The 25,296-nt window shown below is 54.9% G+C and overlaps 7 protein-coding genes across 7 annotated transcripts; 4 read left to right on the plus strand and 3 right to left on the minus strand.

The window, feature by feature from the left end:
- Positions 1-3,928: 3,928 nt before the first annotated feature.
- CGCA056_v002468 (uncharacterized protein) lies at positions 3,929-4,942 on the plus strand (the record flags this gene model as incomplete). Its single annotated transcript, XM_037317726.1, has 1 exon — positions 3,929-4,942. One exon carries the CDS (start codon positions 3,929-3,931, stop codon positions 4,940-4,942), a length of 1,014 nt encoding a protein of 337 aa, XP_037183427.1.
- Positions 4,943-5,155: 213 nt separating this feature from the next.
- mch1 (putative transporter mch1) lies at positions 5,156-6,931 on the minus strand (the record flags this gene model as incomplete). Its single annotated transcript, XM_037317727.1, has 1 exon — positions 5,156-6,931. One exon carries the CDS (start codon positions 6,929-6,931, stop codon positions 5,156-5,158), a length of 1,776 nt encoding a protein of 591 aa, XP_037183426.1.
- Positions 6,932-8,020: 1,089 nt separating this feature from the next.
- On the plus strand, positions 8,021-10,007 carry CGCA056_v002470 (uncharacterized protein; the record flags this gene model as incomplete). The annotated part of the gene is made up of 2 exons (XM_037317728.1): positions 8,021-8,237; positions 8,458-10,007. The coding sequence occupies 2 exons, from the start codon at positions 8,021-8,023 to the stop codon at positions 10,005-10,007; spliced, it is 1,767 nt and encodes a 588-aa protein (XP_037182508.1).
- Positions 10,008-10,515: 508 nt separating this feature from the next.
- CGCA056_v002471 (uncharacterized protein) lies at positions 10,516-12,645 on the plus strand (the record flags this gene model as incomplete). Its single annotated transcript, XM_037317729.1, has 3 exons — positions 10,516-11,291; positions 11,347-11,639; positions 11,729-12,645. The coding sequence occupies 3 exons, from the start codon at positions 10,516-10,518 to the stop codon at positions 12,643-12,645; spliced, it is 1,986 nt and encodes a 661-aa protein (XP_037182509.1).
- Positions 12,646-14,250: 1,605 nt separating this feature from the next.
- CGCA056_v002472 (UNC93-like protein 2) lies at positions 14,251-15,972 on the minus strand (the record flags this gene model as incomplete). The annotated part of the gene is made up of 5 exons (XM_037317730.1): positions 14,251-14,805; positions 14,865-14,977; positions 15,450-15,538; positions 15,592-15,843; positions 15,896-15,972. The coding sequence occupies 5 exons, from the start codon at positions 15,970-15,972 to the stop codon at positions 14,251-14,253; spliced, it is 1,086 nt and encodes a 361-aa protein (XP_037182510.1).
- Positions 15,973-16,595: 623 nt separating this feature from the next.
- CGCA056_v002473 (Vegetative incompatibility protein HET-E-1) lies at positions 16,596-17,896 on the plus strand (the record flags this gene model as incomplete). Its single annotated transcript, XM_037317731.1, has 2 exons — positions 16,596-17,827; positions 17,893-17,896. 2 exons carry the CDS (start codon positions 16,596-16,598, stop codon positions 17,894-17,896), a joined length of 1,236 nt encoding a protein of 411 aa, XP_037182991.1.
- Positions 17,897-19,096: 1,200 nt separating this feature from the next.
- CGCA056_v002474 (uncharacterized protein) lies at positions 19,097-20,639 on the minus strand (the record flags this gene model as incomplete). Its single annotated transcript, XM_037317732.1, has 3 exons — positions 19,097-19,889; positions 19,966-20,270; positions 20,325-20,639. 3 exons carry the CDS (start codon positions 20,637-20,639, stop codon positions 19,097-19,099), a joined length of 1,413 nt encoding a protein of 470 aa, XP_037182511.1.
- Between the last annotated feature and the right edge of the window lie 4,657 nt (positions 20,640-25,296).

A 25,296-nucleotide genomic window follows, 5' to 3' on the forward strand; every position in this document is an offset into this window, starting at 1 on the left:
TTTGTCAATGGGAGACCTGGGGGACGCGGACTTCTGGCGCTTGCTTTGCGCCGGCGATCTCAATTCCGCATCTCGTCTTCTTTTACCGCGCGGAGATTTGGGACTGGCCATTGGGATGGTATGGGATACCGGATTCGCCACGGCCAAGTCGCTGCCGAGTCCCAGATTTGAATCGCCAAATGACTGCTCGGGCGCCGCCCATGTCGAAGACCTCCCGTCCGGTTCCGAATTGAAGCTGGGCGGGGCCAGCTGGTGGGAATCCAGCGGCCATGTGCCATGGTTGTAAGGAAGCCGCATCATGTTTACGCTGATGGATCGCGGGGCCTCCGCATGGTCAATCTTCTCGGGAACAACGGCCTTGTTCGCCGCACGAGGGTCAGGCTTGGCGTACTCCGGCTCATCAGAGCACTTGCGATGGATCTCCCTCAGCCTATCCACGAGCTGGGCACTAGTGATCCGCTTGTCGCCATTCACCTCTAGCATGCCATTCTTGACCAGGTCGAGGATATCGTGGATGAGAGGGCTGGCGGTGAGAGATTGGTGAAGCTTGTCGATCCACTATGACATGAAGGTCAGTGAACCGTGAAAATCTCTTTGGAATGGGGACTGAAAGCCGGTTTCTTACATGCGTCACAGCAGGCTTCACCCGTAGCCCGCTGCCCTTCTTCTTGTCCCGGGCTTCAAAGAAGGAGTCGTCGACCTTGCCATTCTCTCGCGTCGCAATATCGCCACGCAGAGCGCGCTTCGCACGAAAGTTGCGCACCCCCTTCCTCCCCAGAGCCATCCACGTCGCCGCGACGCTCATCACGCACCCGAGCGACCACATGTCCGCCTGCTGCCCGTCGAAGTGCCCGCCATCATGCTCCGGGGCGCGATACGTCGGCGAGAAACCCAGCGGCCGTTGCTCCGTCGTCGCCGCTGCCTGCTGACGGACGGACGAGAGCCCAAAGTCTGCGAGCTTCCAGCGGCCGTCCATGACGAGAATGTTCTCCGGCTTGAGATCGCCGTGGTAACCGTGGCCCTTGGCGCCGGCAGAGCAGCCGGCTGCCTTGTTGCGGCTCTTGACACGCCAGTAGTGGATTGCTTTGAGGGCCTCCGCGATGCCGAGCATCTGCTTTACCGTGAGGGCCGCCTGTCCCTCATCTTTGGGTGCGTCGGTCTGGGTCAGGAGGGATTGTAGGTCATTATCAGCCCAAGGGAGTACGAGGTACGGCGTCGAGCCGTGTTTGAAGGCTGTGAGAAAGGGACTGATGTTTGGGGCGTCGCTGAACCGCCTGAGGGCAGAGATTTCGCGTTCAAAAATGCCGGTGTCGAGCGACGATTCAAATTGTTTGACCGCGAAATGAGTGCGGCTCTAGATCTGGTATCAGCGCCAAGGAAGAAGATTGTCTGGGATAGAGTTGCCATACCTCCGATGTACCACAATAAAGATGTGCTGGGTGAATGCGAACTTGGTAGACCCTCGAATGGCCGCCTTGCTGTATCACCGGCGCCACGGGCCCATCCCAGACAAACGGCAGGATGGTCTTCGAATGGAAGAGGCGCGGCTCGCCCTCGGCGCCTAGCTCGTCCATCACCGGCACGCAGACCCTCCACTGCATCTCCTCGAACGCCACGATCTCATCCCACCCGAGTCCCGCAAGCGCGAGGTCGAAGCACTTGGGAGCACTCAACGACCCGATGACGGTGCTGCCCTCAGCAGTCGGCCCCAATGGCAGATCGCCGTCGCTGATGGAGAGGTCCATGAACTTGAAGATTGCATCGGCGCGACCAATTAGGACCAGGATGGCAAAAGTCTTGACCGTCTGCGTCGAACCGGTGAATACAGCGTTGGCGAAGATGCTCCGGATCTCTTCCGTGAAGCCGGGCGCGCCCTCCCGTAGCGTCCGGAGCGCCGATGCGGGGGTGACCAGGCGGTGGAGCTCGTCGCTCGGCAGGAAGCGCCGCGCGGGGTCAGCGGCGCCGAGGGGGAGGGTCGTGCACATGGCCGCCTCCAGCTGGTCCCTTAGCGGCGGCGTCCCATCATCGCCGCTGCCGTGGGCATGCGGAGGATGCCCCCAAGACGCTTCGGTATTCGATCCATGGTTTGCGATAGCTATGTTCATGCCGGAGTGGATTATTGAATTGAGTTTTTCTTGGCGTGGGCTGTACAGAGACTGACTGATTCAAAGTCGATAAATTGCTTTCCTCAGGATGTGCTGGCCGGCGGGGCATCGCCACGCTTTATGAACATAGCCTTAGTGAACGAGCTGACACACTGCGGATGGGCGTCATGGGCGCAGGGAGGGAGCCAAGCTGGATTCGACAAAGTTTCGTGCGATTGCCTTGAAAGGGCAGCCGAATTGCCTGCAACAACATACCTCAACAACAGTCGGTGTCTACAGCAAAGTGATGCGTGATAACTCGCGTCTGCGTGTTTACGCGGTGCGTACATGGCTGCTGCACAGTTCGTGGCTTGTACAATCCAGGGCGCGCGGGTCTGCTGGATTCCATTGGCTTCGTGAGCTATGCACAGCCCCCGTACTGAGCTGGCTTCGCCGCCCCGACTCAGACGGTGGTCACCGACTCAGAAGCTCTGCTACCAGTGCCAGCCCCATCTTGGTCTTCTTTGCCGGACAGTCATACTAGATGGTTCTTCTCAAACTGGTGGGTTTGGTCCGCGAACCATGCTCTTCATGTTTCGCGAACCATGGGGAGCAACCGTCGAGAAGCAACCATGGGGAAGCACAGAGATTGAAGCTTGTTTGCATGTTCCCATCCTCCCCGAACAAGGGACACCCCTGCCAAACAGCCACCGCGGAAGCTGTCCCGGACTGCTATCGAACGAACCTAACAATTAACGACCTTAGTCATACCTTAAAGCTCTCCTAATCGTGTACCAAAATACCTCCCGCCCTGCGCCTCTTTGACGAAACCCAAACTCGAGATGCAGTTCATGCTTAAAACAACACCGTTCACCAACAAACCTTATCATTGCTCGATGCATATGTCATCCAATCTCAACTTTCCTCACTCTCACTTTCGCATCAACCGCAATGTCCCCAATCAAACCCAAAAGCCACGGTCACATTCATGGAACTGGACACACAACCAACAGCAGCATTAGCTAATCACCAGAGTCCCTCCCAAGCAAAGGATCGGTGAGCAATGCCAAGACACGCCAAGAAAACCCACGCCCAGTCGCCTATCATCTCGCACCACGCGACCCCATCCTCGACTCCCACGGAGGTATCCTTTTCGCTCGCCCGAGTGCCTACCGCCGTAATTATGTGTTGATGTAATCCGCAGCCGCTGGAGTGAGTGAGGGAGAAAAAAAAAAAAAACCAAGAGGCCAGTCCACCCCCGCACACACGACTCTCTTCTTCACACTCTTCCTGATGAAGCTGGAATCGGCCAGCAACGAAACCTCAACATCGAGCTCCCCCCTGGAAAGAAACGAAACGAAAACGTCATAGGCACAGAGAGTAGCATGGTCGGATCCGCTGTCCCGCAAAGCCTCGAGTGAGAGCTGTCTTTCACCCCCCAAAGATCCCCACCGCCGCCGCGCCGCTGGCCGCTCACATCTGCGCGACGAGCCTTTTCCTCCTGCGCCGTGCTGCCGTCTTTTCCGGGCCACCCCAGACGCACCCAAGACATTACCACCTCTTACGCACTCATACCTACCTAACCAACGCACTCACTCATACACGGCCGCGCCGTGAGACGCGAAAGGCGCCTGCTACCGCCTCGCCCAATCGGCCGCACTGAAGAAACCAGTAACCAGTGTGTCATCGGTTTCCACGGCTTCCCGGAAGCGAAGGGCCGTCTTTGTCTTGGCTTTCGCCTCGCGAACGCGGCACGACAGAAGTGCTTGGCCTTACGCAACTTCAAGGAACAACAAGGCACAACAACCAAACATCACAAAAAAGGGACCGGGGGAGAACCAACAATGAGACCGCTCCCCCTCATGGGGTCCCTCCTCGCCGCGGGGATCGGTCCCGGGGGCGGCGTCCGGCCCGCCCTCGCAACGGTCCCCATCCTCACAGAGGTCCCCCTCAAGGGCTGCGCCGACGTTGGCTGCCCGGCCGGCGCCGTGCACGACCTCGTCGGCGAGTCCAACTGCACCCTCGGCGGCTCCGTCCTGCGCCGCGTCGGCATCGCCCCGGAGGTCCTCGACATCCCCATCGACGACAACAACATCACCGACATCCGCAAGCTGTCAGTGACGGTAGCCACACTACACAACGGCCCCGCCACGTCCTCCTCCTCCAACTGGATGAAGAAGCAGGTCTACACGCAGTCGTACTACCTCGGCGCGCCCGCCGGCCTGAACCTCTCGTCGCCAAAGTACCCCAAGGGCTGCGCGCTCATCTTCCAGCACCTCTTCCAGACGCTGCCGATCGCGCACGAGGTCAAGGACGACGAGACGACCGACTGCTCCTCGTGGCTGCAGCAGAGCTGCATGGACGAGATCACGGGCTACGTGGACGACTTCCGCGCGGAGCACGCCGAGGACGAGGACCTGCCGCGCTGCCAGGAGGTCGCCATGTACCTCGAGGAGCGCACGCGGACGGACAAGAGCTTCCACTGCAACCTGATCGCGGGGGCGGTGAACATCACGGGCGCCGAGATCATCGGGCCCGACGCCCCGGACACGCCGGCGCAGGACGCTGGCGCGAATAACGGCTGCCACCCGACGCTGCCGGCGGCGTACGACTTGATGAAGCTGACGGACGTGGAGCTGATCCTCGACGAGGACGGCGGGACGACGACGCCGACGGGCGGGTTGAACGGGTACACGCCGGTGATGAGCGTGCTGTTCGACAAGCTGCTGTATTCGCAGTGGATCTGCATGAAGACGATGAGCGAGTTTGAAAGGGAGAGCACGGCAGCGCGGAGCACGCCCCTCATGGCGGGGCTGGTGATGGGAGCCGCCACCCTCATTGCGCTGTTGATGCTATGAGGGAGAGTGCACGGTGTGCGGATGAAACAGAATGGTAGCGATCACAAGAGGCAAAACAGGACTGGCCCTAAATATTATGACTTTATGCGATATATACCCAATGAAATCATGGCGATAGATATGATGCGCCCTACCCAAGACCGTTCCTCCCGTTTCCTGAACGCCGATGTGCATGCTTGATCTGTCTGCTGTATATATGTAGATAACGTAGGTTTAGATAACAATGCCCCGTTGGACCCATCCATTCTTGCCCTTCCAGGCGTAGAGGACCATGCCGCAGGCCACCCAGACGGTGACGGCCATGGCCCAGAACGTCGAGGCATAGCACTGCATGCCGTAGCAAAAGACGTCTCCGCCCTCTCCGGGTGAAGGCGACTTTGTAGCGCCGGACTGGTATATGGCCGAGTAGACCAAACTCCAAATTGTCGAACCCAGGGCCGGGAACATGGCGACGATGCCCCAGTTGGTGGCAAAGTTCTCAACACCCCAAATGACCGTGATGATGATGGGCGTCAGGCTGAAGACGGCTCCGTAACCAGAGCCGACAAGGCCGGAGACAATCCAGAAGCGTTCGCCGTGCTCCTGGATGAAGCCGGAAGCCAGGGCCACAAGACCGAGCGATAGGATGATGGCGAAGAAGAGGAGGAACGCAACGCGGGAAATGGCCAGTCTGCCGCGAATGTACGGTGGGCTCGAGGACACCTGCAGATGCTGTGTCTGGGGAGACGGGGCGAGAAGATCGGTCAAGGTGCCCGTCGCCAGTCGTGCGACGGTGCTAGTGATACCGACGATGGACACATGCGTGGCCGCTGACGTCGGGGGGCCAACGTACTGCCGTGTAGGGGGGTACAACGTGCCAATGACGGTGCCGAGGTTGTTGATAAAGGCCTCGCCGGGCCCAATCATCAGCAGGAAGCCCAGGGCAAAGTACCACATGGTGCGGTCCGTGAGGAAGCTTCTCGTCTCGGCATTGAGGACGAGCTTCTTCTTCAGCTTCGCATCGTCCTCGGCCGGCCCAAGAGCTCCGCCATCCTCTTCATCGGCAATCTGAGAAATAGCGCCATATCCCCTGCCGCCGCTACGAGCACTCAGGAACGACGTGCTGCGCTCCAAGAGACCGCTCCGCTCGAGCTCCTCGACAGCTTCTTCGATGATCTCCTCCTCGTCGACAACCTTCAGAGTAAAGGCCCCGACAATTCCGACCACCAGCAAGAGGATGGAGAGGAAGACGAAAAAGTGGAAGACGTCCAGGTCCCCAGCCGATCCGTCCGGCAGCTTCTCGTAGAAGACACGGCTGCCGAGCTGGCTGAGCCACATGCCACTCAGTCCAAACGCAGCGATGGGCACCGCCAGAGCCAGTCCGCGATGCTTGCCCTTGCCAAAGTTCTTCGCGCAGGTTGCGACGGCGGCGAGGTACATGGAGCACGTACCGACACCGACACAGACGAACGCAAAGATCATCAGGGGATACGTCCAATCGGGGCCGCCCGAGATGCGCCTTCCGGCCATGTCGCGCAGGCCGCCGAAGTTCTCATCCTCCAGCTGGCGGTATGTCCCCGCAGCAATAGCGTATCCTCCACCAAACAGTATCGCGGCCAACAACGACAGCGGCGGAGTACCGACGCGGTCGCAGATGTATCCGAGGATGGAGACGGGCAGGTAGAGGGCGATGGAGCTGCTGATGGCCAGGCCGTTGACCTGAAATTGGGTGTAGTGCAGGCGCTCTTGGAAGATGTGGCCGTACATGGAGAAGACGGTGATGGAGCCGGCGCAGAGGGCGGAGACGAGGGCGGCGACGAAGGAGATAGCTCGCCAGGTGGTTGCGGAGCGGCGGCTTCGGCGGCGGTGGGAGGAGCTTCGGTGGAGGAGGTCAAGGGACGAGCGGGAGCTCAGGCGGCTGATGGTAGAGGAGGCATCGTCGTCGTCGGGAGGCGCTGCGACGAGAGTCCGGTCATCGGACGGAGTCGGCGGGCTCGAGGCGCGCGCCATGATGATGGATCAAGCTTCCGGACTTGGGATGTCGGCGACGGTGAGAGAGTGCGATTGGATAGGCGCCGGCGTCGGCGGTCGGGAGGGTGACAGATTGAGGAGGTTTGGTTGAATGGAAGAAGCAAAACAGCCGCTCTTCCTCCTCCTCCGAAAATACAGGACAGGAGAACCGGACCAGACCACGCAGCGGAATGGATTGTAAAAAGACGAGGAAGGAGAGAAGATGGAACAGATCAGTGAAGAGGGCAGAGAGGAGTCAGGAACATGACGTGGAGACGGGAAGCCGAGAAGGAGATGCCTCGGGAAGGGCGCTGACTGGGGAAAGGCCGACCGACGGGCAATCGAAATCGAGATGGAGGGTAGCAAGCAGCCAGGCACGGCAACGCAGCGGCACCTGGAGGAGGAGGCGACTTGGGTGTTTTGCTGCTTGTTGGTGGTGAGTCGGAGTCACGATTTCGCACGTCAGCAGGTCACTCGGCCACTCCTGTCGCATACCACCGCCGCGAATGATGTCGTGCTCGACCCCCAAGTGGGCCCTTCCCTGCACTACTCGGTGCCTATCTGCCCTTCTACCGCAATCCGTCCAGGGACCGCCTGGGAGCCGCTTCGGACGCTGACACGAGTCTGCAGCGCGTTCGCCGTTCGCCTCACAGCACGGGCAGGGCCGTTGCTGCCCAGTGGACGCCTTTAGGGGGGCGCACCCGGCTGACTGGCTTCTGTAGCGCCTGCAAGACGGGCACCTGTCCGAAATCCGATCGCGGGGTGCAGGAACCGGCGGCAATTGGATGCTTACATAAGGCAGCCTATCTACCTGAATGGCTTACCTAAGGCAGCGAGATCGGACTGTCTTCGTGGATGCCTGGATGTGAAGCAGACGTGACAATACTACAGCAGGGGAATAATCCTGCAACAGGATGACTGGCATGGATTCAATATGGACAAGCAACACAATTGGTGCCCAAGCGAGGGCAGTGGGCAGACCGACGAGGCTGTTGTCATCTGCCTGACTACTATCCTTCCAATTCTTCGTCCATGATTCCTCACACCACAAACGACTGAACGGGATTCATGAGGAGCGCATCAGGAACCATGGACGCCAACACAATGGTCTGCGCCGTGTGTCAAAGCTCCATCTCGTCCATGGACTTTGCCAACGACAACATGGGGAAGGAAGCACCCCACCACCCAAGCTTAGAGAGCCTGAGAAGATCCATGGAAGCCGGATGCCACATTTGCACCACGTTTTGGGCTTTGCACTCGGCCAAGCTGAGGAAACCATCCGACGATGCTGATATCGAGTGGGATTGTCAGTTTGATACAACAAGCCTTTTGTTCCATGGCGACTGGCCTTATGGCGGTTTCTTGGCTGAACGTATTGGTGTGTGTCCGAATTTCAAGGGAAGAAATAGTTCTTGGGAGGACGAGGCTGTTTTCTTTTTATCCAAAAAGAACCGTAGGATGTCTTCCCGACGGCGGCGTCTAAATCTTGCATCCCGCCTAGGTACCTTATCTGACAACTCTACCAGCAGAATTCCAGTCCAAAGAGCTCTCCCGCCGTACAGATTCTGAAAGCACCCTCTCAATCGCGAAACAATGGATAGATCGATGCTTTAAGGAGCACAAGAGATGCAACCACCCATTACAACAAGATGCAGCGCGCTTCCCAACTCGGCTCCTAGACTGTGGGCATCCCGACGACTCAGCAGCACGTGTGCGCTTGGTTATATCCACTGAACAAACCGTTCAAGGGCCATTCATGACCCTCAGCCATTGCTGGGGCTCTGCAGATTGTCTTGTTCTCACTACCGACAATATCGACGCATTCCGACGAGAAATACCCGCAGAGCAGCTTCCCCAGCTCTACCGAGATGCCATATCCACCACCAGACGACTAGGGGTCAGATACTTGTGGATTGACTCCCTGTGCATCATCCAAAGAGGAGACGACAAAGCGGATTGGCTGGTCGAGTCGACGCTCATGGACCAGGTCTATTCCAACTCGTACTGCAACATCGCCGCCGTCGACGCTCCCGACGCAAACAATTCACTCTTCACTACTCGCAACACCAAAGCCTTCACCCCACAAATCGTCCAGGGAACTTATGACGGTTCTGTAGGGGAATACAAAGTCTCTGCATTTCAAGGATTCATGCAACACCTAAATGATTCGGCAATCAACAGCAGAGGCTGGGTCTTCCAAGAACGAACTCTGTCCTCTCGGGTGCTGTACTTTGGGCAATGGCAGGTTGCATGGGAATGCTGCAGCAGACAAACCACAGAGGGGTTTGAGAGTTTCGACAATCACGAAGCCTACAGCAACGTGGTAACTTTCCATCTAATGGAGCCCCACAACGCCGGGTACCGCTTGAGCTGGTGGAATTTTGTCGACAAGTACTCAACGTGCGCCCTGACATTCCCTCAAGACAAGCTCCTGGCCATGTCTGCCATTGCGAAACGAATCAGGGCATTCACCGGCGACGAGTATGTTGCAGGTCTGTGGCGGAGCACACTGGAGCAAGACTTGATGTGGAGAACAGTGAGAGAGAGCAAGGCGCCAGAGACGTTCACATCGTCCGCGAAGAGGGAAGAAGACGGTGCCCGTTCTAGCTACATAGCGCCTTCGTGGTCTTGGGCAGGTCCCGGAAAAGGTACTTCGCGTGTCGTTCGTCATCGGTACATAGACTTGGATTCGACGGAGGCATTGTGCAAAGTGCATGATTTCCACCTCGACTATGTCACGAGCGACACGACGGGCCTGCTCAAGAGCGGCTATTTGCGACTTTGGGGGCAGCTCAGACGAGTCGAATTGCTGCGGGAGGGGCCCTTTTCGGAAGACAACTGGATGAAGGTATATAAGTGGAAGATATATATCGGCGGCGAGCTCATCGAAACCATGTCCCCGATCAAAGTTCATCTGGACTCACCCACAACGACCGCATTCGACAGCCAGGACACTGCTACGACACGATATCATCTTCCTACGTTCAAGAGTACCTCACCTTGGACGCTTTGGATGCTACTATTAGAGGTGCATGACTCCCAAAAAGGGGTGTATCGTCGCATTGGAACCATGTAAGTGTCGAAGTACTCATGGAAAGACGTCGACGAGATGGATCCTCGATTTCTCGCGGCCCAGGAGGACGAGGAATCCTTCCCTTGTGAAGAATATAGTGACAGCAAGCATTTGATACGCATCATATAAAAACGACTGTCTTCAAATACAGAGACTGTAAGAGTGAGGTTGTGACGAGTGACGCATGTTGATGTCTACGATGTGGGAAGAACCGTGGCTGCGAGCACCTGGCGACAGGTGCACCGCCAGCAAATAATCACATTGCGGGTCTACACTTTGTGTCCGAGCTTCCCAAGACCCCTTCACCGAAGCTTCACCCGACGCCATCAGGTCAGGACCAAGGTGAGTCCCGGTGAGGTCATCCCACTCCAACGACCCACTTTCTCAGCTCGGAATGCAACGCCGCGACGGACGACATCCTTCTCTCCACCAAAATGCGGGTGCCCCTCCCTCTCTAGATCTCCATCAATTCGATGACATCCTAAGCAAAGCAAAGACCTGTCCGCGCAAGATGACCAAGAACGATCCCGTGAACTTGCTCTCTGAGCAGTTCTCACACCTCAAAGCCGACGACCAGGCTTCCGAAATCTTGTACCGCCGCGCCAACCTCGAGCACCTCGTCGACAACTTATCGCCATGGGAGCTCGTCGCTCTCCGGACCATGGTCAACGCAAGAACACCTCAGATGAGCTCCATGTCTGATCTCCCCAGCGAGCTCGTCTCCATGGTTGCTGAGTATCTCACCACGAAGGATGCCCTGGCCTGCGCCGCCGTCTCCAAGGGATGGCGCACCGTCTGGACCGAGCCCTCTGTTGCCAAGCACCTGGTGACTACTCACTTCCCGGAACTGTTCGCGCTGGTTTCTCTGCCGTCGTCGCACCCGCATGCCAGCGATTCACCGTGGGAAACCTTCGTCACCGCCGCAGGCAAGACAATACCCCGCATCGATGGAAAGTTCATCTCCACGGTCGCCGTGAGCGAGATGCTCTACGACATTCTGCAGACCAAGACATTCGAGATGGACGAAAAGACCGTCGCGTACGTTGAAGGTGCGATTGGAAGAGGCGCTCGTCCTTCGGAGCACACCGAGAGGCACTTCGCATACTCCAGTGGGCGTCTGGCCTGGCATGTTGACCCCTATGCCATCTTCATCGACGATCTACGCAACACAACCAGATCGCTCGTCGCACTACCGGATCTGGTGGAAAAGGGTGAAAGAGATTTTGTAATCTGGACCATGACTGAGAACATTATTATCTTCGTAGACCGAGCCACCGACCGCACCATGTAAGTTGCGGCATCCACCCCCCGTGACCTATTCAGAAGCTAATCGGGAAAAAAGGATCGTCTACCATATGGATAAAAAGGAGTTCCGACGCGTCACCCTCCCAAACCGCGTCAAGAGAATCACTGCCCATGCAGAAGCTGCAGTGCTTGAGTTCTCCATCATCAACCCAATCTACGCCGTTCCGCACGTGTTCCGCTGGGGCACCGGGCTCGCGAAGCTGCAACTCCCTCCTTTTACGAGAGATGCTGAGGATTATGAAGACTTGGAACTTGACCGCCCAGAAGGTTTCGTTTTTCACCCGACCGAAAGCAATGTGATCTACTACTTTGCACATGGAGAGGAAGATCGTAAGTTCCCACTCCCGACCGTCTTGCTGCGCTCTTCTTGGCGTATCCTGCCGACCCAATCTCGCTGCTAACGATCGATGGCACGATAGCGTTTCTAGAAGGTTTCGTGGACAGTGAGCTTGAACTCGCCATTACCGTCTATAAGTTTGTGGATTTGAAGTACACCAAGTCGTTCCGGCATTCGTTCCATCTACCAGTATGCGTGTCAAGCCCCGATTCTGCCTTTGTATACGTTCGGTACGGCGAGCCAATCACCTCACATGGGCTCTACGGCTTAGTCCAGGCTATCCCCAATGAATTGGCCACTCCCGACCTTCCTGTCTTCCGGTACAACTTCGACACGCTCACGGAGACATTTTCGGAAATCGTCGAGGAGTACGAGCTCGGCATGCGACGGCCCGTGTGGGGCAGTCCCGATGGCAGCCCGGAGACGAGCGGCGGACGCAGGTGGAACGGGCAGACATATTACCTGCAGAAATGGCGGCCGCATGAGGACGGACCCAGGATCTACCAGTTCACCGAATGGGCCGGGAAGGTCTGGGGCTACAGCGCGGTATGTGTGGCCGACGAGTTTTCGACATTGGTCCTGGGCCCGCTGCACGAGAAGGTATTCTATGACGGTCTGGGAATCGAAGAAATCGCCATCGACGACGAATTTGTAGTCGGGATGAGTCCCATGGGTTACATGGTCTGGAATTTCGGTGTTAGGGGTGCGGACCGTGAGCCATGGCAGCCCAACGACGATTCATCTCTCATGCTGACGCGGTACACCGACGTCGACCGCCAGTGCCCTATCAAAGGCTGCAAAGGCCCAGGATCCGCGAAGGCGTGCTACATATGCGGGGTTCTGGCTCGTGAAATGGATCAGATCTCGGGTGTCTATGCTGCCATGCAATCTGCATTCCATACGGCTTGGCCTCCGGCAGGTGGCAATTCCGATTACGACGATGAAGATGATGAAGATGACTTTGACGACGACCTCATGTACGGGGATGATTTTGATTAAGCATTTGCTGTTGTGGAAAAACTAGCTTTCGGCCGTTGACCTTGAATACCACGTTCACACAAGTCTTTGCCCAGCATATACCTGACCTTCTCTTGACTCCAGGCGCTGCCAACATGCACTTCGAATATCTCAGTTGACACCGCCTGAGTAATGACAAGTTATGCTCTTTTCTGACTTAAGCGAGGTCCTAGGCATCCATGGATGGCAGATCAATGCTGGCTGCCGGGCTAAAATGCTCGTTTGCTCAGACTCCCTGCCGTGCCGCATTCACTTCCGCCAAAGGCAAGCGACCTCATGCACGCCAAGTCAGGCCTAGCATATTAGCACTTTCCATTCGCGGTGATATTATCCGTTGGGCCATGTCCATGCCATGTCAACTTCCAACAACATGCCAGTGGTCGACGTTACTCTACCCCTTTTCAAGCTTTTGCCAAGTACTAGTTTTCAACACGCGCTTGCAAGAGGGAACAACCCAACTTCGCACTTCAAGCCTGAACTCCGACTAATTAACGACCACTTTTCAGTTGGCAGCATCTCTTGACGCTTGTGGACGCGATCAACGTCTGTCTCTTTAGCATCCCAATCCACTCTGCTCCCCGAGGATGGACACACCGACTACAACCGCGACACCTCTTATTCTCACAACCCCCTTCGTGGTCCCGCCCCAATGCCAAACGCGTCGTCAGTGGACCAGATTCCATGCCGCTGGAGACACCGATGGAGACGACGTCGAGGCAATCTATCGAGACTACACCCAAGCATCGTACAGCTCATGCAGTCCTTCGAACTACATTTGGCGCCCTGCCATGTGCCCAGAAGGATGGCACGCCCACGCAATGACCGCTTTCTCGAGCATCACGAAAGCCTACTGTTGCGCACCGTAAGGCCCCCTCAACCGTCCTTCGCGGTCCCTTCTTCATCTAACATCAGGCCCCAGCGGCGAAGACGTCTGGCCCGACGGCAGCCGCCCCAACTCCACCACCCATCCCATCTGCGTCGGCACACTCCACGCCCAAGACCACGTCACATACACCGCCGTACGCGTGCGTGGGCGAGGAGGAGCCCTTCACCGCGGGCCTGATGATCCAGCCGCGTGGTTGATAGCTGGGACGAGACGGACAGGGCGACGCTGACGCCGACACCGCCCGACCTCCCGGTGGGAGGGTATGTGAGCCACTGGGTTCCCGGTGGCCCTGAGCCGACGGGTGATTTATGTCAAGATGACACTTGTCGCGATCCGAGTCAAGGAGGGCACGCCCTTCAGCGGCAGATGATGATTCTGATAACGGTGCCTCCGATTGTTTTTTTCTGTGTCGTTGCGGGGTGCGGTTTGTGCTGCTTCTTTGAGAATCAGAAGAAGGCTAAGAGGAGGGCGGCGCGTGAGCAGCACGCACTGCGTGAGCAACATGCGCAGACGAGCTGGTAATTTTGAGGTGGGATATCATGGGATATTTGGCTACTGGATGTGGAAGATGCCTCGGCAGAGATGGTATGCGTACGGAAAAGATACCCCGCTCGTTTGTTTAAGAGGTCTTGATATTGCCAGTAACGAGATTGAGAGTCGAACAGGCTTCTAGTTACCTCTAGGTGATGGAACAGCCCAGCTTAGGAACCTCCATCAAACTCCTCCGGAACAACGACCACTTCCTCCTGGCCATACCTCGTATCACTCGTATATCGATACACACTAACTGACGCCAGCCCTAGGCCCCCAAGCATCAAAGTCGCGTACACGATGGCTTGATGGAGAAACGGGACATATCTTGAATCGATCCCAAAAGCAGTGGCCGTGCCGAACGCTTGAACACCCTTAAAGTACCCGCTGTACCGGCCGAGCGTCCGCGGCTCGTTTGGGAAGGTGGTATACACCCATATCGAGAAGTTTTGGAACATCGGGTATGAAGCGCCGAGGAACATGTAGAGTGCAAAGGGGCCAGCGAAACGTCGGCCATCCGTCCAGTCGATGCCGATGACAGGGCTGGCACGGTCAAAGTCGTTGGAGACAAGAAAGGCCAGAAGAGCGATCCAGGTGCCGCCCATGATAGCGGCAACGAAGGCGGCGGAGATGAAGGCGCGACGGCGACGGCGGCCAAAGATGTTTGCGTCGCATGTCCATGCGATGGCGGCTGAGCCGATGACCTGGATGGTCCAATAGCAAAACTGTTTTCACTTGTCAGCGTTTTCTCTTGCGGCAGGGGTGAGTTAGTGCATGATCTCACGTTTGCTAACGATCTTGTTCTCGAATTAGAGTAGAAGGAGTTGAATGACCCCAATAGCGACAGGTACATCTCGCAGCTGTAGATCGCTAACGTGATGAGGGTCATTCTCGGTTCTTTCAAGGTTAGAAACAAGCTCTTCAGTTCTCGGGACCAGAGTTCTGCATCAAAAGAAGCTATTGGTCGCCCGTCGTTGCGTCTGATCTTGCTTGGATCCATCAGAAGAGCTGCCACGAAGATCCCGGCGCACTCGAGACAGATGAAGGTGAGATATACCGCTGGCGGTACCCCCGATGAGGAAGTGTTGCTGATGTTAATTCCAAGGACAACGGCTACAATAACCCGTTGGCGTGCGCCATTACGGAGAAGGGAATCCGCTACCTGATCCAACGACAGAACCCAGGGCATTCAAAATCCACGTCGTCGCGATGTAGAAGCCCTTTTAAGACTCGATCGGGTAGCACGTGCAGATATATCCTGACTGTAGTCAGCTATGCGTACCGAATTGACATTGTGCCACCGATGTGCATGCAGTTCGTGTCCTAGCACACCTAAGATTAAACGAGCCCAAGGCCGTCGGATTCTTACCTTGCACGGCCCATAAAATGCCAGCTGAAAGACCTAGCCACGCACCACCGAACAACACGAACCATTTTCCCTCGCCTTTGTCTATCCACCTGACCATATGTCAGTCGGAATTGCAGACAGGTTCGAGATCTGTCACACCAACCAGAGAGAACCGCAGTACACTGGATAGCCAGTAACCCCTATCATAACGGAATATCGAGGTCCGATCTTGTTGATTACGCCGCCACCAACAACTGCAGATGCACCAAAAAGGGTGTAAAGAACGACATCAGCATCCTTGACGATCCCAATCAGCTCGGGCTGTTTTCCGCCGGCGCCGAGACCTGTGATAGCGAGATAGGTTCCGGGGTTAAGGAAAAGAACAAATCCAACCAGAACGGCCTGGAAAAATGGTCTGCCGTCGATCCTGGTCAGCTTTGGCACGAAGTTTCTGAGCATGGACCCACGAGCTGACGCGCCACTTGGACAGGTGCTGATGCTGTTCCTGCACAGCAACCTCGCCGTTATCCTTGTCGCTGGACATTGTGGTTGCCGTCGACTTGAGTTCTGGGTCGAAAGGATCAGTCAGGCAGAATTGTCGTTGTTGATATCCAACAGTAATCTGAGAAACTGCGGGTGAGGTAGTTTTTCTTGCAGCGCCCACAGGGAGCCTGGCAATATGGAATGTCTAACAATCAATGGTTCTAAGGTGTCGCCGAGCGTTCAACAGTTCCACATCTAAGTCAAGGTCTATGAAGACACGTCAATAGAGAGCGTGGTGCGACGTCCGATCCTCTCCCGAATAAGGCAAATGAAGTACCAGGTAGGCCATTTCTCCCAACTCATAAGACAAGAACACTCACACCCTGCAGTCCACCAGTATCCGGTTGGAAACAAGGTCACACCGGCGATCGAATACTTCATCAGCACTATTACCACCAACTGTGAATATTGACGTCCATTTACGGCTCAACCTCTTCTACCCGCTTTTGGCCAGCCGGTACCAGTTGTCGCCACAGGCTGGTTCTTTATCGCGACAACAACGTTCAGCGGGGGCTGACATGTGTGGGTAAGTCTTCCACACCGCTTGAAACAGTGTTGCAAATCATTGGCCAATCGAAACCAAGGCATCTGTCGACCGCACTTGTTTCCCAAGGTCTTCACGCCATGCGCCTCATTAACGTGAACACCCTAGCGCTGGAAAAGTTCATCGGCGACAATGTACCCCGCTATGCGATCCTCTCCCATACTTGGGGCCCAGACGAGGTCTCCTTCCAGGACTGGAAGAACATGGCTGTCGCCCGTGAGAAGGCAGGGTTCCAAAAGATTGAGCTGGCCCGGAGACATGCAATCAGCCAAGACATAGGGTACCTTTGGATCGATACCAACTGCATCAACAAGGATAGCTCGGCTGAGCTGGCAGAGGCCATCAACTCTATGTTCGCGTGGTACAGGGACGCCGAGATCTGTTACGCATACCTGTCTGATGTCTCCGAGGCCGAGGACTGCGACGAGGCCGCTTCCAGAGATGCCCTGTTAGCTAGAATATCTAAAAGTCAGTGGTTCACGCGCGGCTGGACGCTGCAGGAGCTTCTAGCCCCCCGCCAAGTCTTGTTCTTCTCCCGGGAGTGGAGACAAGTCGGCACGCGGAAGTCGTTAGTGGAAACCATCTCCAAAGTCACCGGTATCAGCACTGCATACTTGGTTTACAAGCGGAAGCGCATAGCGCCAATCTCCGGCGCCAGCGTTGCGGAGAGGATGTCGTGGCTATCATGTCGCAAGACTTCCCGCGCGGAAGACATGGCGTACTGCATGCTCGGGATCTTCGACATCAACATGCCGCTGCTGTACGGAGAGGGCTCGAGTGCCTTCACACGGCTGCAGGAAGAGATACTCAGAATCTCCACGGATGAGTCGCTCTTCTGCTGGTCTTGGAACCAGGATGATCCGCCATCGTGGACAAGCATGCTGGCGCCGTCACCCCGTAACTTTAGAAACGCGCGGGAGTACCATCCTGCAAGGGACGAATCCAGTCGGCCGGTGCCGTACTCGATGACCAATTTTGGCCTCTCCATCCAGCTTCCAATCATCCGACTTGCTGAGGTGCCCCGCTCGGACGTTTGGCTTCGCCCGTTTGAGTACATCGCCGTGCTCTCTGCAGGTACAACGGATGGGCATCTCGTCGGGATTCCTTTGGAAAAGACACCGACGTTGGACACTTACAAGGTTGTGCGAGACTGTCCACGGCCTATTGCGCTGTGCTGGAAGAACCGTTTGTCGCTTAAGACGGATGGTGTAAAAGCGACTCATCTCGACATCTTTGTCCCTTCGAGGGGATTTGACAGCAGTGAGCAAGAATCTCGTCTTACGTATCCTGACACGAAGAATAGTCTTGGCGAGTATGCGATCCTTCTTCTCATTCCAGTTTCCCCGGACTCAAGCCCTTCATCTGAGGGTTTCTCAGTTGAGAGTATTGATGCTATTCCGAGACATAGGAGGTCAAGAGCCGGATTTATTAGGATGAGAAAGTTTAACATTGCGGGACCTCCATTTGAAGCCTCTCAGTCGTCCTCAGAAAGCTTTCACGCTACCGAAGCCCATGGAGCTCTGGTCCGAATTTCTTTCAAACGTAATGCTCATGCAACGAGCACGATGACGCTATTGTTTGGCGTGTTAATCAGTGAAGCCGGGGATAGAAGATGGTTTCATCGGGTACTGGAAAACAGTCGCCAGGGTGATGTTGAGTCAGACGTTTATTTCACGTTCCGGACTCTGGAAAACCTTTTGGTGGAAGCAGCCACTGACTGGCAAGATCCGTCCAGGCGGCCTAGCGAGAAGTGCCTTGCGGTAGCTGAGACGATGTTAGATCAATGGCGAGAGGGATTAACCGTGAGGCTGGGCCCAGAGTTCCTTGTAGAAGCAAATCATTCGGAGACAAGCACGGCAGCTGCACATTTCATATTACACACCCAGAGCTGATCTCAGCATACGGACACTTCACTCTTTCCAACCAGTGATGTGTTTCTGCTTCTAAACAAACTGAACTCGAATATATGTGTGTAGAACTACTTTACGTGGTCGTAGATTATAAACAAAGTAATGACAAGATAGTGATATGTATTGATCTCATGATTGGGCAAGAGACAAGACGACAACTCATCAGCCCCAACAATTCCTCACCTGCCCCTGCAATGGTGGTCAGCGACGTGGACAGGGATCTCAGATCGCTTTCAGACTGACCTTGCCCATGCAAGTGAAGTGGATTGTTGGTGGGGCTCACTGAGGCCTGATCATGAGCTTATCTCATTGTGAGATGTTTTACAGGTTCGTGCCAAGGTCTACTAAGGTCTTATGGAAAGCGTGAATTACCAGCCTCCAATGTCCAAGGGACAGGCAACATGGAGAAACTCCCCAGGCATCTGAAAATCTTCTCTTTACCACATTTTGAGTACCATAATTAACGATCCAGTTCAGGATATACCCTGCCACTATCGCCGGCTTCTCGTTGGTGTGGTGTAAGTTGTCCTCGGTCATGGTTCTCACTCACCTGTGTTGTGCTTTGGGAAGTCACATTACGCAGACCCACTCAGATCATTTATCATCGATATATATATGCCTATTTGCTACTCTGACAATATATACTCTTTGGCAAGTGCTTTGTAGACCCTCTAACTGACAAATTCGAAAGCATAAGCGGTGTACTGATTGTCCGGATCGACAAAGAAGGTAACTTCATTGTTTGTGACGGTGTGCGTAACAGTGCCAAGATCAGTAGGCGCGGGTCCTTCGAGCCACCAGTCGACATGGTTGAAACGGAGTGTCCGGATCTTCACGGTTCCAGAGATGCCCACGGCGCTGAGCCCCGTGACACGCACATCATAGACCCGGTCTCCAGCGGATGACTTGAGGCCGGTCAGGATCTTGACCGAATTAGCACTGCTGCCGCGGGTGGCGTATACTTCGAAGAGGCGGTCTCCCGAAGACGTAGTCGCGACACGGTTGCCCGTCATGGAGTGCGTGTAGTAATTGTACACCCACCACTGCGCAGCGCGGAAGTAGTTGCTCCCTGAGAAGTTGACCAGGCCGGCCATGCCGTTGTGCAGATTGGCCGCGCCCATGCCCCAGTGCGCACGCAGACCGGAGACGCCTTCGCGCTCGAAAGCGCCGATGTACCATGCACTGGCTGAGTTGGTCTGGTCGCCACCGTCGATGGCACCGTACTCGTTAACACTGACAGGCTTCATGGCCATGCCGCGGGCTGAGGTCATGCTCTTCAAGGCGTCCTGTGCATTGCGGGGAATGTAGGCGGAGCCGGTAGCGGTGAGGATGTGATAGGTGTACTTATCTGGCACAGTATTGGTCGATTTGACGTGATCAAGCCATGCAGTCCATCGACTGTTGCCCGTGGTTGGTGGCTGTGAGATGGATGGACCTAGGATGGGGACGTTGGGAAGTTCAGACCTATATTGGTTAGTGACTGTTGCTTGCTTTCACTATGTGGGCCCGATTAAGACGGCTTTGGTGTCTTGGAACTGACTTGAAGCGCTGATACATGCGTGTCCACGTCTGCAAATACTGGTCGTACGAAGCACCCCAGAATTGAGGAGCATCGGGCTCGTTCCACAAATCAAGCTCAAGACCACTTTGAAGATTGTTGTTCTTGATGTACGCAATCACCTGGGTCAGAAACGTGTCGAAAAACGCCCAATTGCCATTGTCGCCAGGCCAAGGAATGGTGCCCTGGACGCTGTCGGCGCCCCAGAGGTCGTGGACGAGCAGCTGGAAGCCGGCACCGTGACTCCTTGCAGTCTTGTAATTGGAAGAGAAGGATTGCAGGCGGCCCTGTAGAAGCTTGTCAGGTGATGGATCCGGTGTCAGGGTGGACATCAGACATACCGTGAGCTGGCCAGAAGCGTAGCCTAGACTGGGAGAGGGAAGTTGAGCTCCGCCGGCACGGTTATAGATATATCCAGTGCCCACGGCGAGCTCTTGCGGGATAGCAGTGCTGGCGGAGCCATCTGCGTTGTCGGGAAGACCGTAGATGAAGCCTGAAGCTAGGTGCTGAGGAGTACCCGAGGTCTGGGCAAGGTTGACGACAGCGGTACCCTCGGCGCGTCTCTCCAGGCGTGTACCGTCGTGGGAACCAACGGCAGCACCAGCGACAAAGTGAACCAAGGCCAGAAGGCTGAAAGAGGTTGACTTGCCCTTCATCTCGTGTCTGATATAAGGAAATCTTCAAGAGTTGTCTTCACTATGAGGAGATGGTCAAACTGGCGAATACTGGCGACATTCTACGTGACTTTATAATAATTACTGCCAAAGGATTAAACCGCTAAGGCTTGACATTGCTAAGATAATATAAAATTTATAACAATTGTCTATGATGTGAACTCGCACTTGCATTGGCTCTCTTCTCGTACGACCTTTCCATTGGCGGAATCCTGCTTCAGTACGTAGGTTTAGCTTCCTTGAAGTGGCATGAGCCGGCTGACCCCGTGGGGTTAACGTCTGCAACAAGGAAAAATATATATGCCGTTCGATTCACTCCAACTTCCGAGGGTGCAGTCTAATTGGAGCGGCTGCAGGTGTCAAGCTTGGGATCGCCGTCTCCCTGAGCAGTTCCCCGCATGATTGAGATAAGCTTACTTCTCCATTTACTTGAGAACATTCGAGTGCATTCAACATTGATTGCCCTAGGCCGGAAACATTGATCGGAGGTACACTTCCATTCAACCCTTGTCCTTACCTGTATCATTGAATCCCGCGCAATCGAAAGGTTGAGGGGAAATGGACCGTGTTTTTATCTTCAGTCTGTATGGAGCGCTTAGACACATCGGCAAACGCCATTGCGACGATGTCGAAAATGCGACCATCCCTTTCCGATGCGGATGACTCTTCCGCACCTCTTGAGTCTGTTTTCTTCAACTATCGTGGCTCGAGATGCGGTCGCTGCAAGAAACATCAACGCTCTAAGGCCGCCAAAAGCTCAGGCGATCGTCCTCTTCTGCTTTTATCGAACGCCTGCAATGAGCGACGCCTCAGAGAAGGTGCCCTAGAGTGGATAGTAGAGCAACACCCTCTTATACAATTTTGGGACTTGGGTTGTTGTTGTGTTTCTCTAGCAGTGGGAATTCGTTTCTAGTTTGACCATAAACGAGGAGCGGCGTTGAAAGTCCGATGGATCTGGGTCGTTCACCTCAGCTTTAACATGAGGTATCGGTGTTAGTCCGGTGTCACGTCAGCGGGAAGTTGCGAGAAAAAGCTTTAGTGATGACGTGTCAAGTCAAGGTGCAACCTCAACCTGTGGTTTGTATGCTAATAATTCCAAAGCTACCGGTGCTAAGGCATATCGCGCTTGTCCTTTTTGTTGCTAACGGCGTCTGGGGCTTCCAGAGCTTCGATTATAGCTAGATCCTGGTAATAACGCACAACTGAACAGGAACTTACAACTCATTATCGTGCACCCTTGGGTTTCACGGACGAGTCGAGAAGCTCCTCCTAGTTGGCGACAGACACAACGTTAGCCGTTTCCACCTCTCCAGAACGTCAGTGAAATTCGCTGAAGTTGCTAACGCAGGCAGCCTGACAAGTGCGGAACTTCCGGAGTCTGCAGCTTGACACGGCCGCAGGAATATCTGAGTCTGCCACCCATTCCCCAGGATCGTAGAGGGCCACTGGGGCTTCTAGAAAGTAGATTTCGGCATCCCTGAGCCCGCGATTCCCGACATCGATCGGCATCTTCCATTCTGTAAGCCTGAGATGCAGTGTTGTCTACCGGAAAGCGTCCTCCGGCTCGCAATCAAAGCAATCGTGGCTGATAAGCTGCCAAGAGTCCTCAGCAAGTGACTTAACCTTTGGCTGATGAGGCGAGACAAGGAGCTTAATCTCTAGCCTGCCGAGATTTCTGGTCACGTGTGTTATCTTCGCGTCTGAATCGTCATGTAGCAGGTCATGGAGGAGCCGGCTAGCAACGTAGAGAGAATTACCGGATGCTATGGCCATCGTATACATCAGCGTTGAAATGTCGAGGACGAAAGAGCCGGATTCCGACATTGCCATGCACGCGAAAGCCTCGGCTCGGAGCGATGAACCATGTATTGTTTCTTCACGGATATGACCTATTCGGAGCCTCTGATGTTCTTTGATGTAAAATTACGTGAATCTGTTGGCTTATAGGCCTGTTTAGCCCCTTCACCAGCACTGGCACCGTCTCAGTTCGAATTCAGAGGGGAGGGGTAACCTTTACCAGATCGATGGCTCTTCAATCCACAACAACTGCGAGGGCGGCCTCGCAAACTGGAATTCCTGGGTCGGCAGCGCTTCCTTGAGCTCTTCAGTCTCGACCGCCTCAACTCTTCCAGAGGTTTAATAAGGCAACCGGCGCTAAGAGGTTCAAAGAGCTTTGCGAGTTCAATTGCAAATGCGGCTATTGTCCAGTGTCATCCTGCCTATGCCAGGCAGTCAGCAAGCTCAAGGCATTAGAGGCGGGCGGATTTCTTGCCGAGGGAAAGAGCGAGAACTACTTTGGCTTGTGCTCTTGGGCTTGTAACCACGGCTACTGCCAATCAGAGTACTGCTCTCAGCGTGGCCAAGGACCATGGCCTATGTGACTTTGCGTGCTCTCGGAGCTACAGCCCAGACGCAGCTTGTACGCTTGGGTACGCGGTGACCCGGATGACAAGTGTCAATCGAGCGATGTCACATTTTCCCGCGAAACAATGAGAGCGATATGAACCTCATCGTAACCCCGTTTTGAGAGCAGGCACGATGTTTGGCAACGGAACGGTGCAATTGCATTCCGCAAACGACGGCCCAAATTGATGCAGCCTAAAATTGCTTTTCCTGTATCACGGCACAGTCCAATCAACGCCAGTTTTTCCCGCTTTATCTTTTTAATGATCAGCATGTTTTCCCAACCACCGCCAGTGTCCAGATCGATTGGATGATCAACGAGGCGTTGGTGCTTCGTTTGTTGTTGGTCATTTCGGGAAGGCGGTTAAATGACTTGACGGTCGAGCTGAATTCCTGTGCCGCTTGACTAGTGGCGAGAGTTTCTCTGTTGTATCCCAACGCCAAGTTGAAGATTTCCTTGTCTGTACTCGTCCCCGGGCGTTGCAGCATCTGGGCCATGTATTAAGGGAAGGTAGCATCTCAGAAGCCCTGCAACCCCCTATGCACCCTTCTGTCCGAACAACGATAGCGGTGTAAATGGCACAATCCCTCACAGCATGCAGTTCGACGCCAGTTTCTCCTCGACGATTTAAAACCGCAACTACTCGTTTGGCATTATCTCGGCTTTCTCTCGCCCCAAGGTGCTCCACAAACTTTTCCAACCCCACTCGCGACAGTTGACAGTCTCCTACACAAAGGCCATGGCGACCGTAGTATCAACGGCAACGACGGCGGCGACGATAACAACAGATACACCTATTCCTTTGACAACTCCCTACGTTGTTCCTTCTCACTGTTCGACACGCCGTAGATGGGTACATATCGGACCAAGCGAGTCTACTGTCGAGGCACTTGTATTTCATCCCACTGATGCTGCGTATCAACACTCGTGTCAACCTTCTGGCTGGACTAGCCCCCCCATGTATGGAACACAAGCCGTTCTAAGTCCAGCCGTTTGCCCAGAGGGATGGCACGCCCATCAGATGACCGTCTTCGACCAAGAGCTACCTCTCACCTCTGCATATTGTTGCGCAGCGTAAGGTCTACCCCATTCGTTACTCGAAGCTACCAATGTTCAGTCAACTGATTCACGAGTCTCACTAGCGGCGAGGTGTTTTGGTCAACCGGTGACCAAAACTACAACATCCTCTATCCCGCCTGCGCTGGGCGCCTGAAAAAGCAAGATCAGAAGACATGTACCGGCGTCGTTCTTGATGCAGAAATACCTTTCACAAAGGGTCTGCTCATGCAGCCTGCTTGGAGAATTGCATGGGAGAAATCAGATCAGGCTGTAATGACGCCGTCCCCTCCTGACCTCCCATCGGGGGCTTCAATAGCATTGTGGATCCCGGGTGATCCTTCGCCGACGGTCGAGATACCGGAGAATTGCGACGCTACATGTCGCGATCCGACTCAGGGGGGTAGGGCATGTGGTGAACAACTCATGGCCATCATCATCGCTACCTCATTGACTTTCGTTCTGGTCATGGGGGGCTGCACAGCGTATTGTTGTACCAGAAACAAACAGAAGAGAAGGAGGAGGGAGGCACGATTAGCGCAGTAACAAGACAGAAACTAGGCTAGATCAAAAGATCACATTGGCATCGTTATGTTCCCCATGTAGTAAAGACTTTCATCATGAGACACAAGTCCGTTCCCGGTTCACTCACGTCTTATGCCGCAGTATTGTGCATCACAAACTCAGAATTCCAAACTAAACCTTTCCTAACAGTAAATACAACCCTATTCTATATGATCTCAACATCATCTTTGGCAACCTGGAGTTTTGATGATCAACGACGAGAACCGCCCGTCCTGCTCCTAGCTGAATTCCTTTGAGCAGCAGTCGCCGGTCTGAAAACCTGCACCGGAGGCTGTGTACTCTGGTACGGAAGTTTGACGTGATGTGCGAATTCGTCAGGGGCGTTCCGAATTGGAGTTCCAACACTTGGGTTATACTCTAAGGCCACTTCGCAGTTCAAGAATCTTTGATTGGGTGGCAATTCTGCCATTGCAATCGGGCAGACATCGACTCTGCCAGGGCTGTATCTGTAGCCGATCAAGTCGTGAAAGGCCTCGCTATTCTGGACTACTGGCAGGCCACCCACATGCCTGGGGTCATGAGTTTCCCAAGAAATGTACCCACCGCGATGAAGGCGATAGAACCATTGCGCGCTACATTGATTTAGCTTCATTC

This window comes from Colletotrichum aenigma, assembly GCF_013390185.1.
Source record: "Colletotrichum aenigma strain Cg56 chromosome Unknown KSG_Cg56_contig02, whole genome shotgun sequence".
NCBI classification, from domain to species: Eukaryota; Fungi; Ascomycota; class Sordariomycetes; order Glomerellales; family Glomerellaceae; genus Colletotrichum; species Colletotrichum aenigma.